This window comes from Marmota monax, unplaced genomic scaffold (assembly GCF_021218885.2).
Source record: "Marmota monax isolate L192 unplaced genomic scaffold, Marmota_monax_Labrador192_F-V1.1 WCK01_AAM20220418_F8-fsc00424, whole genome shotgun sequence".
Classification (NCBI taxonomy): domain Eukaryota; kingdom Metazoa; phylum Chordata; class Mammalia; order Rodentia; family Sciuridae; genus Marmota; species Marmota monax.
The window spans coordinates 272176-286985 of NW_026695015.1; the positions used below are offsets into that span (position 1 = coordinate 272176).

At 32.0% G+C, this 14810-nt stretch overlaps 1 protein-coding gene across 6 annotated transcripts in view; it reads right to left on the reverse strand.

The window, feature by feature from the left end:
• Positions 1-268: 268 nt before the first annotated feature.
• Echdc1 (ethylmalonyl-CoA decarboxylase 1) overlaps positions 269-14810 on the reverse strand; it is a 33780-nt gene continuing 19238 nt past the window's right edge. For all 6 annotated transcript variants that reach the window (XM_046427601.1, XM_046427598.2, XM_046427597.2 and 3 more), the window contains 2 exons: positions 14426-14506; positions 269-1331 (listed from right to left, as the gene is read on the reverse strand). In XM_046427601.1, coding sequence (XP_046283557.1) covers positions 923-1331; positions 14426-14506 — 490 coding nt within the window. In that variant the 3' untranslated portion in view covers positions 269-922. The remainder of the gene's footprint in view (positions 1332-14425; positions 14507-14810) is intronic.

The following is a 14810-nucleotide window of genomic DNA, read 5'->3' on the forward strand; positions in this document are numbered from 1 at the left end:
GAGAGGAAGTATTGGGTTAGCATGTAATCTAGAATGTCCTCAAAACATCAGTCTGTCTGACTATATTTTTGGAACTCAAAAAGCAGGATCATGTTGATTTAGGATATGCAAGGTAGTTTTACTATGACTCAAATGGAATTAAATATAATAGCAAATAAAAGCAAGAATTAAAAACTCACTAATTTGAAGTTTTCTTCTTGTGAAAGGTTAGAATTGGGACTTAACTCTTTGAAACACATTTTTAAAGAAGTAAATTACTAGGATCATAAAAGTTTGAGCTGTGCATTTTTATTGAATTTACTTTTAAAAAATAGCTAGTTACAAAAGAAGAAAAGTTGTTTTCCAGAAAAACAAATCTAGTATAAAAATGCAGATTTGTTATAGGATGCTTCATTAATCTTTACATCTCATCTTTAAAACAGAAATTCCAGGAAACAAAAGAATGAATAATTTAGATAGCTGATGTTCCATATCATGTCTCCTCACTGATTGATTAATAGATTTTTTTTAAAACAAAGGGTCATTTCTCACTAATTTTACTTGAGCTGCTTACAGCAGAAATGATTAATTATACCTTTTCTTATTTTCATATTCTCTTGATCCCTGCCCACTTTTTTTTTGAATAACAGAGTTCATTAAGTTATTTCTAGGTAAGACAGAACAAAACATTTATGAAAAACAGCTCCAGAAGTAGGTTTTATGTAGAAGCTTTTCCTTTTGCAAGCTTATCTTCAGTTATAGATTAAAAACTATTATGAGAATTTAGGAATTGACAAATAATTTTAAGCAAAAAATTATAAGAAAAGTAAATCTGAATTTTAGTAGCAGACTTCAAAGTAATTCTATCATATTTAGTATCATTTAACTTTCATATATATTAATCATTGAAGATTTATTTGTAGTACATAAACATTTTTAAAATCTATTTATTAAATTTTCCTTTCCTAGCAATAGCCTCTAAATTTGCAGGTCCCCCCCACACTGTTCCTAAAAGATCTCTCTCATTCTGTAATGCCTCCTCTAAATACAGCTCTCTGCCTGAACAAACAGATTTTTTCAAAGCTCTAATGACTTCTGGTGGCCCATTGACAAATTGCATTAGCCACTCTTGTGCTTCTTCTAGAGATTTAGTTTCATCTGAAGACTGCAAGACCTCTTCCACCATTCCTATGTTTAAAGCTTTTTCTGAATTCAGTTTGAGGGCCCCACTTAACACTTTGAGAGCTTGTCTGCTGCCGATGATTTCAACCAGCCGGCTGGCCCCTCCCCAGCTTGGAATTATGCCCATCTCCTTGTGGACAAATCTGATCTCACTTTCTGGAGTCATTAACCTGCAAAAGCAAAAAAGGATAAAATATAACTACATATATGTACTATAATCAAGTATTACCTCTTCATAATGTGACATGAAATCACTGTTCTTTTTAGGTAGATACATAATATTAAAAACTGAATATTAGAAAGATGAGGTTACTCCATCTAAAATTTTTAATATATTTACTTGTTTTAACATGTGCTTGCTTATTCTTAACTTTGCAAATTTATGTTTATTTCTAAAAGCCCAATTTTTTTCTAAAGTGAGTAGAGTCCTAATGAAAAAACCCGGAACAGGTGAAAGTATGGGCATCGGTATGTTTGTATCCACTCACACATACATATACACAAACATACACACACACACACAAAATACATAGTAAGTTAGGGTTTTCAAAGTCCTCAGGAAAAAAATAATAAATTTCATCTTATAGCCCAATATCTGGCAAGTATTTACTGAGCACTGCCAATGTCAGGTAGTGTTTAGATGCTTGAAGACTATAACAAAATAAAATTCTGTGCTTGGAGAGAGAGGCACCACACAATCTGCAGTGATAAGTGCTATAAAGAAAACAAAGTGGGGCAAGGAATTAATGAATGAGAATACATATGTTCTCAACATTTAGAGAAGTGCAAAAATCTGAAAAAGTGTCCAAGAAGCAGCAATTCCAAATGCAAAAGTCTTCAACTAGGACTGCTCTGTATCTCTGAGGATGGGGCCAGTGTAACTGGAATAGAGAAAGCAAAGAGTAACACAGAACAAAATCAGAGGAGCAGACTTACAAACCTCCATAATGAGCTCAGACTTCATTCTTTTTTTAAAATATTTTTTAGTTATAGTTGGACACAATACCCTTATTTTATTTATTTTTACATGGTGCTAAGGATCAAACCCAAGGCCTTGTACATGCTAGGCAAGTGCTCTACTGCTGAGCCATAACTACAGCCCCAGACTTCATTCTTTAATTGTGAAATTTCTTAAAGGGATTTTGACAAATTAGCATCTCACATTTTGTAAGAGTTGTTCTGGTTGCTGTATAGACTAAAATTAGCATTTAATATCACATACCAGTTGTTTAAGGAAGCTTATGTTAATCCTTCAGAACAACCATATGAGGTATGGAAATATCCTCATTATAGATGAAGAAATCCAGGGAACAAAAGTTAAATGAGAGTATGTGTTGTATGTACTCAAAAATTTTAACTTTGTGGCACAGGGATACCAGTAAAAACACCAGTAGTCATCTGGGTTAGACTGATAGCAGTGATTTCCTATAGCAGGGGTTCTTTTTCCCCAAATTGTGGGATTTTTATGAGTATGACCATTGATTAATAAGCAACAAAAGGAACAACAAAAGGAGTTAGTTTAAAAAAAATGGTGGTCATAGCAAAAGGCTTCATGTTTGCCTAGGAACATTTTATAATATTAAGAGACTGAGTAAACCTATATAGTTAGGAAAATACCAAATGAGTTTTTGAATGCATGCTTTCACTATGTTAAAATGTCATTCTGACTAAATGTCATATCAAAATTTTAACTTTTTAAGAAAAATGATTGTTTTCAAACTACTTATTACAAAAAGAAGACCTTAAATCTTGCTTTCCAAAACGTTAAACGTTCAAATACCAGGTGATTTAGTTCTCTTAGCACAAAGAACAACAATCTTGAGGTTTTTGACACTTTATAGGAGAAATACTCCAGAAGAGAGAGATCTATGAAAATAGTTTTGGGGCTGGGGCTGTAGCTCAGTGGTAGAGCACTTGCATCACATGTGTGAGGCACTGGGTTTGATCTTCAGCACCACATGAAAGTAAATAAATGAATAAAGATATTGTGTCCACCTACAACTAAAAAAATATTAAAAAGAAAAAGAAAATAGTTTTGATAAATCATTTTTAAATGGGGCAGAAGAATTAACAGGTCTCATTAAGAATCTGAATGTAGCCATAAATTGTTAAGAGGAGTACTGACATCACAAACTGTCAAAAATTTAAGGACTCAAATCATAGAAATAATAATGTCTGACAGCCTTGCAGATAGGAATATTGTTAATATTTAGCCCAGTCCTATGAAGCTTTTCACAGAATGAATTATGTCACTGTTCCAATTAAATTGTGGAATTCACACTGATGTTGGTTCAGAACTATGCCTACAATGGAGTAAAAGACTGTGTTAGGAACCTTAAGTGAACATAAATATTGGTTATTGTGCTATGCAGGGTAGGTCAGTGATAGAGTGCTTGCCTAGCACTTTGGGTTCCATCCTCAGTGCTGGGGGAAAAAATTAGTTAACGTCCTAGGTGTTGGTATAATGTATACGGTTTATACAACAAAACTTATTACCAACTTAAACACATTTTAAAAATTCTTTGCTTCTAAAGAAGACTCTTCATTATGATCTTCATACCATGTTCTTTCTCCTTTGTTCTATTTTACAAAATAAAATGCCTTTTTAAATACTATTTCATGATTGTAACAAATCCTGAGGTAATCTTTGTAAAATTATTTGTTGTGATCAAACTGACAGCTATTCTTTAGGGTGTGCCTTTGTATTGATACACAGTAAATAAGTATGAGAAATCACTGGTGACAGAAGAACATAATTGTTTAACAAGGAGAGAAATACAGAACATTTAGAGGGTAACCTTTCATAGCACTTTTTTTATTATTATTGGTTGTTCAAAACATTACAAAGCTCTTGACATATCATATTTCATACATTTGATTCAAGTGGGTTATGAACTCCCATTTTTACCGCGTATACAGATTGCAGAATCATATCGGTTACACATCCACTTTTTTACATAGTGCCATACTAGTGACTGTTGTATTCTGCTGCCTTTCCTATCCTCTACTATCCCCCCTCCCCTCCCCTCCCCTCCCATCTTCTCTCTCTACCCCATCTACTGTAATTCATTTCTCTCCCTTGTTTTTTTTCCCTTTCCCCTCACTTCCTCTTATATGTAATTTTGTATAACAATGAGGGTCTCCTTCCATTTCCATGCAGTTTCCCTTCTCTCTCCCTTTCCCTCCCACCTCTCGTCCCTGTTTAATGTTAATCTTTTTCTCATGCTCTTCCTCCCTGCTCTGTTCTTAGTTGCTCTCCTTATATCAAAGAAGACATTTGGCATTTGTTTTTTAGGGATTGGCTAGCTTCATTAGCATAATCTGCTCTAATGCCATCCATTTCCCTCAAATGCCATGATTTTGTCATTTTTTAGTGCCGAGTAGTACTCCATTGTGTATAAATGCCACATATTTTTATCCATTCATCTATTGAAGGGCATCTAGGTTGGTTCCACAATCTAGCTACTGTGAACTGTGCTGCTATAAACATCGATGTAGCAGTATCCCTATAGTACGCTCTTTTAAGGACTTAAGGGAATTGACCTAAATATTATAATCTATAACATTTTAAATGTAGAAAACCTAATTTAAGAAAACATGATATCATCAGCAAGATACATGTACAAACAAACTATTCATTCATCTTACAAGAGTATAGACTAATTCTAGGGTTTCATGTAGTTTTACCTGTAATATAATTTATTGCAAGAGATAATCTATCAATTCATGTAAACAATAGAAGACAGCTCTTGTAATTCTATAGACTTACTACAGACTCAATTTATAAGATCATATTAAAGCCCCTTATTTGTATAAGAAAAGGAAATACTTATAAGTGTCTTTAGGTTGTTCATTATGTAAGCTTCCTGGCAATGTTTAAAATTTCCTCTGACATCCTGGGAGAGAAGAGATGAAGTTAATCAAATGTGGATGTTTCTTGTTACTGTCTGGATCGAAGCGTGTTATATGAGAAACTGTGTATAACTAGAGAAAGACTATTAATGTTTGGCTGGTGATAGAAGGTCGAAGTTGATACCTGGAAAACCATTCAGTGTGCTACTTACTACTTTCTAATAAATTAAGTCTACATTTTAGGGTTACCAAATGTAGTCAAGAAAAACAATTTCAAAAAGAACTTATCAAATTTTACTAAAATAGGAAATTTTTAGTAAAAGTTATACAAGAAAAATAGTTTATAAAAATGTTTGGTGTTGATGAAAGGCACAGTGAACTTGGTGATGAGGATAGAAATGCATATTGAATTGGGACATTATTCAACTATGCTGTGAAGTGCATAGACTATGTAGCCAGACTGCTTGGCTTGGAATCCTAGTCTGGCTACTAGACTGGCTGCATACCATACCTCATAAATTATAACAAAGTAAAAGGACACAAAATGAAATAACATAAGTAACCAAATAAGTACTTGAAAGTTTTTAAATAAAGCATTGACACTATAAAATTAACTAGCAATGGGATGTCATAAATTTAAAGGTTTTAATCACTGATTTAAATGTCTAAGGCTAGAAGTTGCTAGTCCTTTTACATTGCATATTAAGAGTCAAAGACAACAAGGCAAACTGCTGATTTGGAGAAAATATGGTATAGAAAACCACATAATTAGCATCTCTGACAACAAGCAATACTTTAAAATCATGTTTGAACATAAATACTTATTTGTTTGCACACATACTTTCCTGGCACCTTCTTCCCTTTTACTTTCTATTTGTCACCCATCATGAGACAAATTATAGAAAACAGAAGGAAAGAAACTAAAGATTACCCCTAAAACTTTTTCATTCCCAATCCTCAGATGACTGGCCTCATGAGGCTCCCTTCATTAACACAATGGTGTAGGCTGAAAGAAGGGAAATTTAAAAGGATTATATTCATTGTAAGAAAGGATCTGCTCAAATAAACACTGATTTAATGCTGGTGTTAGTATAAATTGGTAGGATCTTTCCTAGAGGACAAGTTGGCAATACATATCAAAAGTGTTGAATATTCTCTTAGTCTTTAAGTACTTGTACAACTTATAGGATTTATTTTCAGGAAATAATCTTCAGGTGGATAAGACCTTATGCATAGTTATCACGGCATTAAAAACAATACAGAAAAATTGGAATTGGAACAAAACAAAATCTGTCAATAGATACAATTACAAGTGGAAATCTAGCACATGATAAGGTGTGTCTGAAATCACTAAAACACAGAAGTCCTTTCAAAATAGTGTTGCAGAAAAACAGACATTTGGCAAAAAACAGATAAAATAAGTCCATTATTTACATCATTCATAAAAATAAGCTAAAAATAGGTTATAGATTAAGCCATAAAATTACTCAAATACTAGAATAAAACGTAAGTGAATTCTCTATAACTTGGGAAAGAGGCAGGGCTTTTTACCGCATAAAATTCAGATGCAATAAAAAAAAGATTGATGGACATGACTACATTAAAAAAAAAAAAAGGCTTGCATTGCAAAAACAATAAGCAGACTCAGAAGACTTATGGCCAGGTAGGCAAATATTTTTTAAATGTATCACAGATGACAAATATCACTAAAGGTTTCAAAACATAAAAATTAAGGGTAAAAGATAAAATATTCTACACAGAAATAAGCAAAATATGAGTAGGTAATTCACAAAGATTTAAAAAATGGTTTTTAGACACATGAAAATAAGATCAACTGCACTTAGAGAAATGCATATAAAACTGCTGAAATTTTATTCCTCATCCATCCCATTGGCAAAAATTCAAAGGTTTAACAGTAGGCTCTGTTGTCAAGGCTAATGAAACACGCTAAAGGGAATGCAAGGCTGGTCTATTTCCTATGAAAGAGAAATTGTAATAACTAACAATATTCATTAATTTGTTACTATTCATTTAACCTTTGATTGGGCAATCATTTCTACAATTTTCTTATGAGATACCATTAATAATACCAAATTACACAGCTTTTTTACTACAAACTTTATATATTCAAGAGAGAGAATTCAATAAACAAGGATGGAAAGGAAAAAACTAAATGTGGAGCCTACAGAATGGAAGAAAATCTTTGCCAGCTGCTCCAGCTGCTCATATCCAGAAAATATAAAGAACTCAAAAAACTTAACGTCAGAAAAACAAATAACCCAATCAATAAATGGGCAAAAGAAGTAAACAGGCATTTCTCATAAGAAATATAATAGCCAACAAATACAGGAAAAATATTCCGTATCCCTGGCACTCAGGGAAATCTGTCATAATGGAAGTATAATGATGAGCAACTAGGTTCTGGGCAATGAGAAATGCTTTTGGGGGGACAGGGTGAACAGGGATTGATTGCATGGGTACTTTACTACTGAGCTACATCCCTGATCCTTTTGTAATTTTGAAACAGGGTCTGGCTAAGTTGTCCAGGCTGCCCTTGAACTTGCAATCCTTCTGCCTCAGCCTCCCAAGTAACTGGTCTTACAGGCATGTGCCCCTGGGCCCAGCAGGAATGCCTTTTTCTCCTTCCTCCTCTTCTTCTTCCTTTTTTATTAAACACAACTTGTGCCTTTATTCTTCTTACCAGTCTTCTACTTTCAAGTCATCTTGTTTTAATTTTTCAATTGTGAAATGCCAATTTTTAATGCAGAAGATAGCCTTTTGGTTTTTAAAATGCTTTTAAAAAGCCATTGTCTTTTGGAATATTTTGTGTGAAATAATGACTCAACAAAATATAATTTACTATGAAGGTCTACTTACTAATGCCAAGTAGACCTGAGTGTTTCTGACATATGTATTCATTAAATCTATTATCAGCTGGTACTTAAAGGGGTTTTTTCTGGAGAGGAAGGGACAATGCTAGTATGACATCTGGGCTCATTTCTTGTGTAAATTCATATTAAGTATATTTCCATCTGCTGAAGTATTATGCATTGGAAATGGAAAAGTGTAGAAATATAAGTTGAGTAAATTCTAGGCAATTCTCCAGAGTAAGAAAGTTAAACAAGCTAAAGAGGGCCAATAGATATACTTTTTAAAAGAACTTACCATTTTAGTTGAATGCTATGAAATAAAAATGTTGGTGTTCTTTTGACACAGATTTTCTTAGAATTTAACTATGAATATAATTAAAGCAACTTGTCATAGAAGATAATTAATAAAGTACTGATAAAACAGGGGAAAATATCAGCTAGAGGAGTTGTACTGATTTATCACTTCCTAGTAATGTACATCATTCAGTAAGCAATCTGCTTTATTAGCCTCTTTTAAGAACTACAATTATTCTTGGTATGTGGTTTTAAAAACGTCTAAGGGAACAATTCTTTTCAAACATACAGGGTGAAGGATCAGTTTAATCACTTTAATTTCTATAGTGATCCCCCTTTACCCACTGAGGTTAGGTCCAAAAACTCCTGATGGATGCCTGAAACCAAAGACAATGCCAAAGCCTACATATACTGTTATTTCCTATACATACATACCTATTATAAGGTTAATGTATAATTAAGCATAGTGAAATTATTAAGAAAGATGACTAATGAAACAGAACATGAAATTTCAATAATATAGTATAATAAAATTCCAACATAATTATTCTTGTGCTTTGGAGCCATTATAGAGTTAAAAAAAAAAGATTACTTGAATACAAACACTGGGATACTATATCAGTTGATCTGAGAATGTTAGACCACTACTAAAGCTACATATATGCAACTCACCAATGGGCAGGTAGTATATGTAGTGTGAATACATCGGACAAAGGCATGATTCACATCCGTGGTAGATATGAGCAGGATGGCATGAGATTTCATCAGACTACACAACAATGTGTAACACAGTACCTGTAAATTGTTACTCCTGGAATTTTCCATTTAATATTTTCATACTGTGGTTGATCACAGGTAGCTGAAACCACGGAAAGCAAAACTCTATGGAAGGGACTATTGTAATTGGTTGTGGACCATTGTTTTTTTTTTTTTTTTTAAATAACAGAAACATTCAACTAGAAAAACAGAACAAAAACCTAAAACATAAATGTTTTGTGAATGACAGTGCCTGGCATATGTACATGCTAAAAAATGTTTAATGAATGAAGACACCACTTACAGAGAAGTTAGTCTACAGATGAACATGTTTTTATTGGAAACTGTATTCTACTCTGTGAATATACCTGATATATTACTTAATGTAACCAGGGGGCAATAGTCTCACATACAACAAAATTAAATATTTAATGAGACTCTGAGACATGTTATATTTCTTTCAGTTAGAGGTTAACATAATATGGCAATTTATAAGTATCAAGGGGTTAAATATTCTTGGATTATTTCACCTGCTATTTTGCCTTTTGTCTTAAACCCTAACTATGCCCAAATACAGGTAGGGAATGAATATGAAGGATGATGCCAAAGTCTAATAAATGCTTGAAGATAAACAGTAGATTCTAAATAATTTTCACTTTCTCCAAAGGACATCTACAAAGTCTTAATTTGCATTTACTTTTATGTAGAGAATTTTGAAGTGCAGTAACATATACATACAGTTTAAAAAAATATATACTCTATGTAATTATATATTTAAATTGTATATTTCATAAGTACCTGCATTTCAGATAAAATGAGGAAAGTATTCTATCCTTTCACATATAGACCAATTTCCCATTTAGTCTCACATCATCCATAATGTCAATGACTGCTCATAGAATAGAGTAGCTGAATCCTAATGCAATCTGCATGGATGACAGCAGAGGGCACTGTCAAACAAAATGACCATTTTTCGTTGTGCACTAGAATCTGTTAAATTAGGAATTAGTAATTTTCAAAGAACCTAGGATCTTGGTAAATTGTCTCATACACTGAAACTATTTATAAATCTCTGTGAGTATAAAGTGACATGGTTGAACTAACAAACTAAAACTTGAGTGATAAATTTTAAACTTTACATGTGTTAGCTGAATCTTTTTCATACTATTTCTATTAAACCTTGAAACTATTTCTATGAAGCTAAAATAGAAAAAATAAAATATTTGTTATGGAATATTTATTTTATAAAACCATAAAAGAAAGCAATAAAGGAATTACCATATTTGAGGTTAACCCTAGTGGAAATGAGAGGATTGTGACTAAAGGGTAGGTGGAGGACTACAAAAGTGTTGGCAACGCTCCAGTTCTTAACCTAAATCATGGTTACATAAGGTTCTCACTTTGTAACACGTCATGAAACTCAACTTTTATGTTTTATATACACAAAACTAAAATATTAGAAGGCCTTATCAGACTAAATTAGTAGACAGAAGAACCATCAATAATATATCAAACATAATGACAAAATATTACATACGTAGAAATACCTATTTAAAAACAGGGTTTCTAAATCAAGGGTCCATGGAAAACATTTTATGTGAAGTTTCCTAAGATAGAATTCCTAGCTTTCATTTCCCTAGCTTTTCATTTTATTCTCAGAAAACTAGAAAATCAATGTAGAAACATCATCCAGGTATTTATTTAGGTCTAGCTATTTTAGAAACAAATGAGTTCCAAAACTATTCAAACAAAATAAAACAAAACATATGTAATACTAGAAGAGTTTCTTTAGGTGAGTCATCATCATGAATTAGTCACAAATCAAAATATGCTTAAACCCAAATATTCCTTCTAGAAAAATACAAATAAATAAAAGGACATTTGACTCTCATTATATTTATTGATTTAAATGATAAATGTTTAAAGCAAAAATATGGTGATTGTGGAGTTAAATGAAAGCAAATGTATATCACCAATACATAAAGGACAGAAAAAGAGAACTACAATTATATTGTAATGTTCTTATATCTTATGCAATTAATATAATATCATGTGAAGCTGAACTGTGACAAGTTTAAAATCCCAAAGTTCACACTGTTAAGAAATCATAAACAAATCTTCATATATGGCACGTAGTCAATAGTAGAGGGAAAATAGAATGATAAAAATAATCTAGAATGTGGCAGGAAAAGAGTAAGAAGATAGAAACAGATGGGACAAATAAAAAATAAGTTTTGATATAGTAGATTTAAACCCAATCATATCAATAACACTGTCTACAAATATAGAGTAAATACTCCATAATGTTACTCTACTGAACAATCCAAAGACTGTCATCACTCTGAAGAAAAAAAAAAATAAAGGAAGACACCTAATGTATGTTGTCTCTCAGACTCTAGTTTAAACAATACAGATCAATTAAAATGAAAGAACAGGCAAATGTTAATCGCAAGAAAGCTGGGGTAACAATATCTATATCAGGTAAAATATATTCTTGATTAGATCATGGACCAGTAAAAGGATATTAGAATACCAGGTGTGGTAATGCATGCCTGTAATCCCAGCTACTTAGGGAACTGAGTCAGAGGATCACAAGTTCAAGGCCAACCTCAGCAACTTAGTGAGACTCTGTCTCAAAATAAAAAATTAAAAGGACTGGAGATGTAACTCAGTGGTAAAGAGCCCCTGATTCAATCCCCAATGGAGTGAAAGGTATATAGGAATTATATGTATGATTTTTGCAAGTTTTTCACAAGACTAATTATTTTAAACAGAGAACCTAGAAACATTTTAAAAAATAAAATTCTCTGCTCTTCAAAATTTGCTACTAATAAAAAAGCAAACCATAGGCTAGGAGCAAATATTCACAATATTTATATATTAAAAATATATTGCAAATTTCTTGACATATCATATGTCAAGAAATTTGTAATGTTTTGAACAACCCACAATAAAAAATTAAAAAAAAAAAAAAAAAAAAAAAAAAAAAAAAAAGAAAGAACATATAGGATAACATCTTCATAATTTTTGAGTAGGCCAAGACTTATTTAAAAGGATAAAAAAATTGCTAGTTGGAAAAAGAAACATACAATGATAAATTATATTTAAGAACTTTGTTTTTTAAAAAAACACCAGGAAGAGGATAAAAATGTAAAGCATAGAATGGGAAAAGATTTTTGATGCCTACATCCAACAAAGAACTTATGTACAGAACATACAAAGAATTCTCACAAATCAATTAGAAAAGGATAATCCCCCCTCCACCTCCCCCATGGGCAAAAGTCTTGAATAGACACCTCACAAAGAGAACATTCAAGTGACTAAATAAATAAGTAAAATAAGGCCAACCATATAAAAAGTTACTACTATCTTCACTTATCATCACAAAAATGCAAATGAAAGCTAGAGTACCACTATGTACTCACTACAATGGCTTAAAAAAAGACATAAATTTCAAATGGAGAGAGTGAGAATGTGGAACAAAATGAATTCTCACTGCAGGCAGAAGTGCGAATCGGTACAATTGTTTTGGTAAACTGTTCATCAGTATCAAATAAAGCTCAAATGTATGCACACCTCAAAAAAAAAAAAAAAAATATATTGCAAAGTAAGCCAATCCCAAAAAACCAAAGGTCCAATGTTCTCTCTGGTAGGTAGATGCTGATCCATAATGCGGGGTGGGGGGCGCCAGTGGAAATAATGGAGGAACTTTGATTGGGCAAAGGGGAGGATGGGAAGGGGAGAGGGCATGGGGAAAGGAAAGATGGTGGAATAAAATGGACATCATTACCCCTAGGTATATGTATAAATGCATATATGGTGCGACTCTACATTGTGTACAACCAGAGAACGAAAAACTGTTCTCCTTTGTGTACAATGAATTGAAATGCATTCTGCTGTCATATATAACTAATTAGAACAAATTAAAAAAATATTTTATCTGACATATAATTTTATCAAGTATATATAAATAACTGCTATTATTCAACTTATAAAAGGGGGCAAAGATTTTGAAGACCAAAAAAGAAGATATATCAACTGATCAACTGACTAATAAACAGAAAGCAAGACGCTCAACACCATCAAGTTGTTGGGGAAATTCAAATTAAAATTACAAAGAGGTGTCACAGCTGCTCTCATCCATCATGGGAAAGGGCATATGCAAACATATGGGGATAATAAAAATGTTCTACATCTCAATTGTGAAGATAGTTACATAGATGTACACATTCATCCAAATTTAACTTACATAATTAAAATCAATAAATTTTTAAATTTATACCACAATAAAGTTACTTTTAAAAATTGTTAAAATGTTATATAACAATATACTGAAATATCTATGGTACTACATGCCAGAGAAGAATTGTTTTTTCCTTAGTGTCTGAAAGCAAGTCAAAATTTGACTACAGATCTCCATTTATTGTGCACTTCTGTTAGCTAGGACAAGTGTACAATGAATAGAAAAACCCAAATGAAAGGACAATGAATTTAAAAGTATTGGCAGTTTTGTAAAAGAGATTAGTATAAGATAGTTTTAAGATTCTAAGAAATAACATTTGTGTACACTAGTATGTACTTTAGGTTAAAATTATGATAAAATCTATATAATCATAATCTCATTTATACTTATCTATTTAAGGGAGATATTCCATTTTACAGATAAAGAAACAGACCTAAAAAGGTGAAATAGTAACTTACTCAAAGTCAGATAAAAGTCTCAAACTGAGAATGACCTAAATCTACTGAACTCAGATGCTCAGGCTCTTTATTATTGTACCATTTTATTTCACCATTTTATCCAATCACCCTTTTATATTCTACCCTTTACTCTTTACATAAAGAGGCATAAGTGTGTGAGTCTGTAGAGATTATTGTACTAATGTTTCCTTACAGCTGTGCTTAAAGGTCTTGGGAATGGTGTTGAGAAAGCAGTTTCAAACAAATGTAAAGCATTAGATTTTATAAAAGGTCATTCCTAAGTAGTATAGCTATTCAATACTGAGAATAATTCTAGAGATTGAAGAGCTATCAATCCCAACGAACTTTCTCTAACTTTATTCCCTAATCTTCCCCAAAGCCTTACAGTGCTGCTATGAATCACACAGATTAAAGACATATAATGGATCTCAGAAAACCTCTTTTTTTGCTAAGAGGATAGTTAGAACAGGTTTTTCCTCTATTTTCTTTTCCAGCTGTTTACTTTTCATGTGTAATGCTTTTGGATTTTAAGTTTTACATTTCTCTGACTTATCTTCCTAGAGGTTTTGCTAATATGAATTTGATTTAGTCAAAATCATTGTGTTTTAATTTTTTCAAGGCATAAAATAGTAATTAAACTAAAATAAAACTATCTACTATAATGACTGACAAAAAAGATAATATTCACTAATTTATTATCTTGTTTAAGAATATACTAAATATAGAAATGAAGGCAGAAAATAAATATGCTAATTATGTTTAAACAAGAAATAATGCAATGCTTATCCTACCTGAAATCACATGCTGTAGTAAATTCTGCTCCTCCACCCAATGCCCGACCTTGAATTAGTGCAACACTAATTAAAGGAAGTCTGTGTATTGAAAAACAAATGGATGTTAATATTTCTATTTTTTAATATTTTTAAAAATCTTAAAATATAGTTGAAACAAAATTATTGCATTGTGTTTATAGCAAACACATCAAAGGACAGTAGAACCTTGAATCTATGCACCTTGAGAAAAAAACAACATAACACTAAAAATACAAAAATTCATGCTAAATAGGATGTAAGTTTATCAAAATAGCTCCCTTATAATATACTTTTGAAAGGACAGCATATTATACCTTTATTCCAAATATGGATGCTTTTGTATAATTTAAAGCCCCTGGGACTT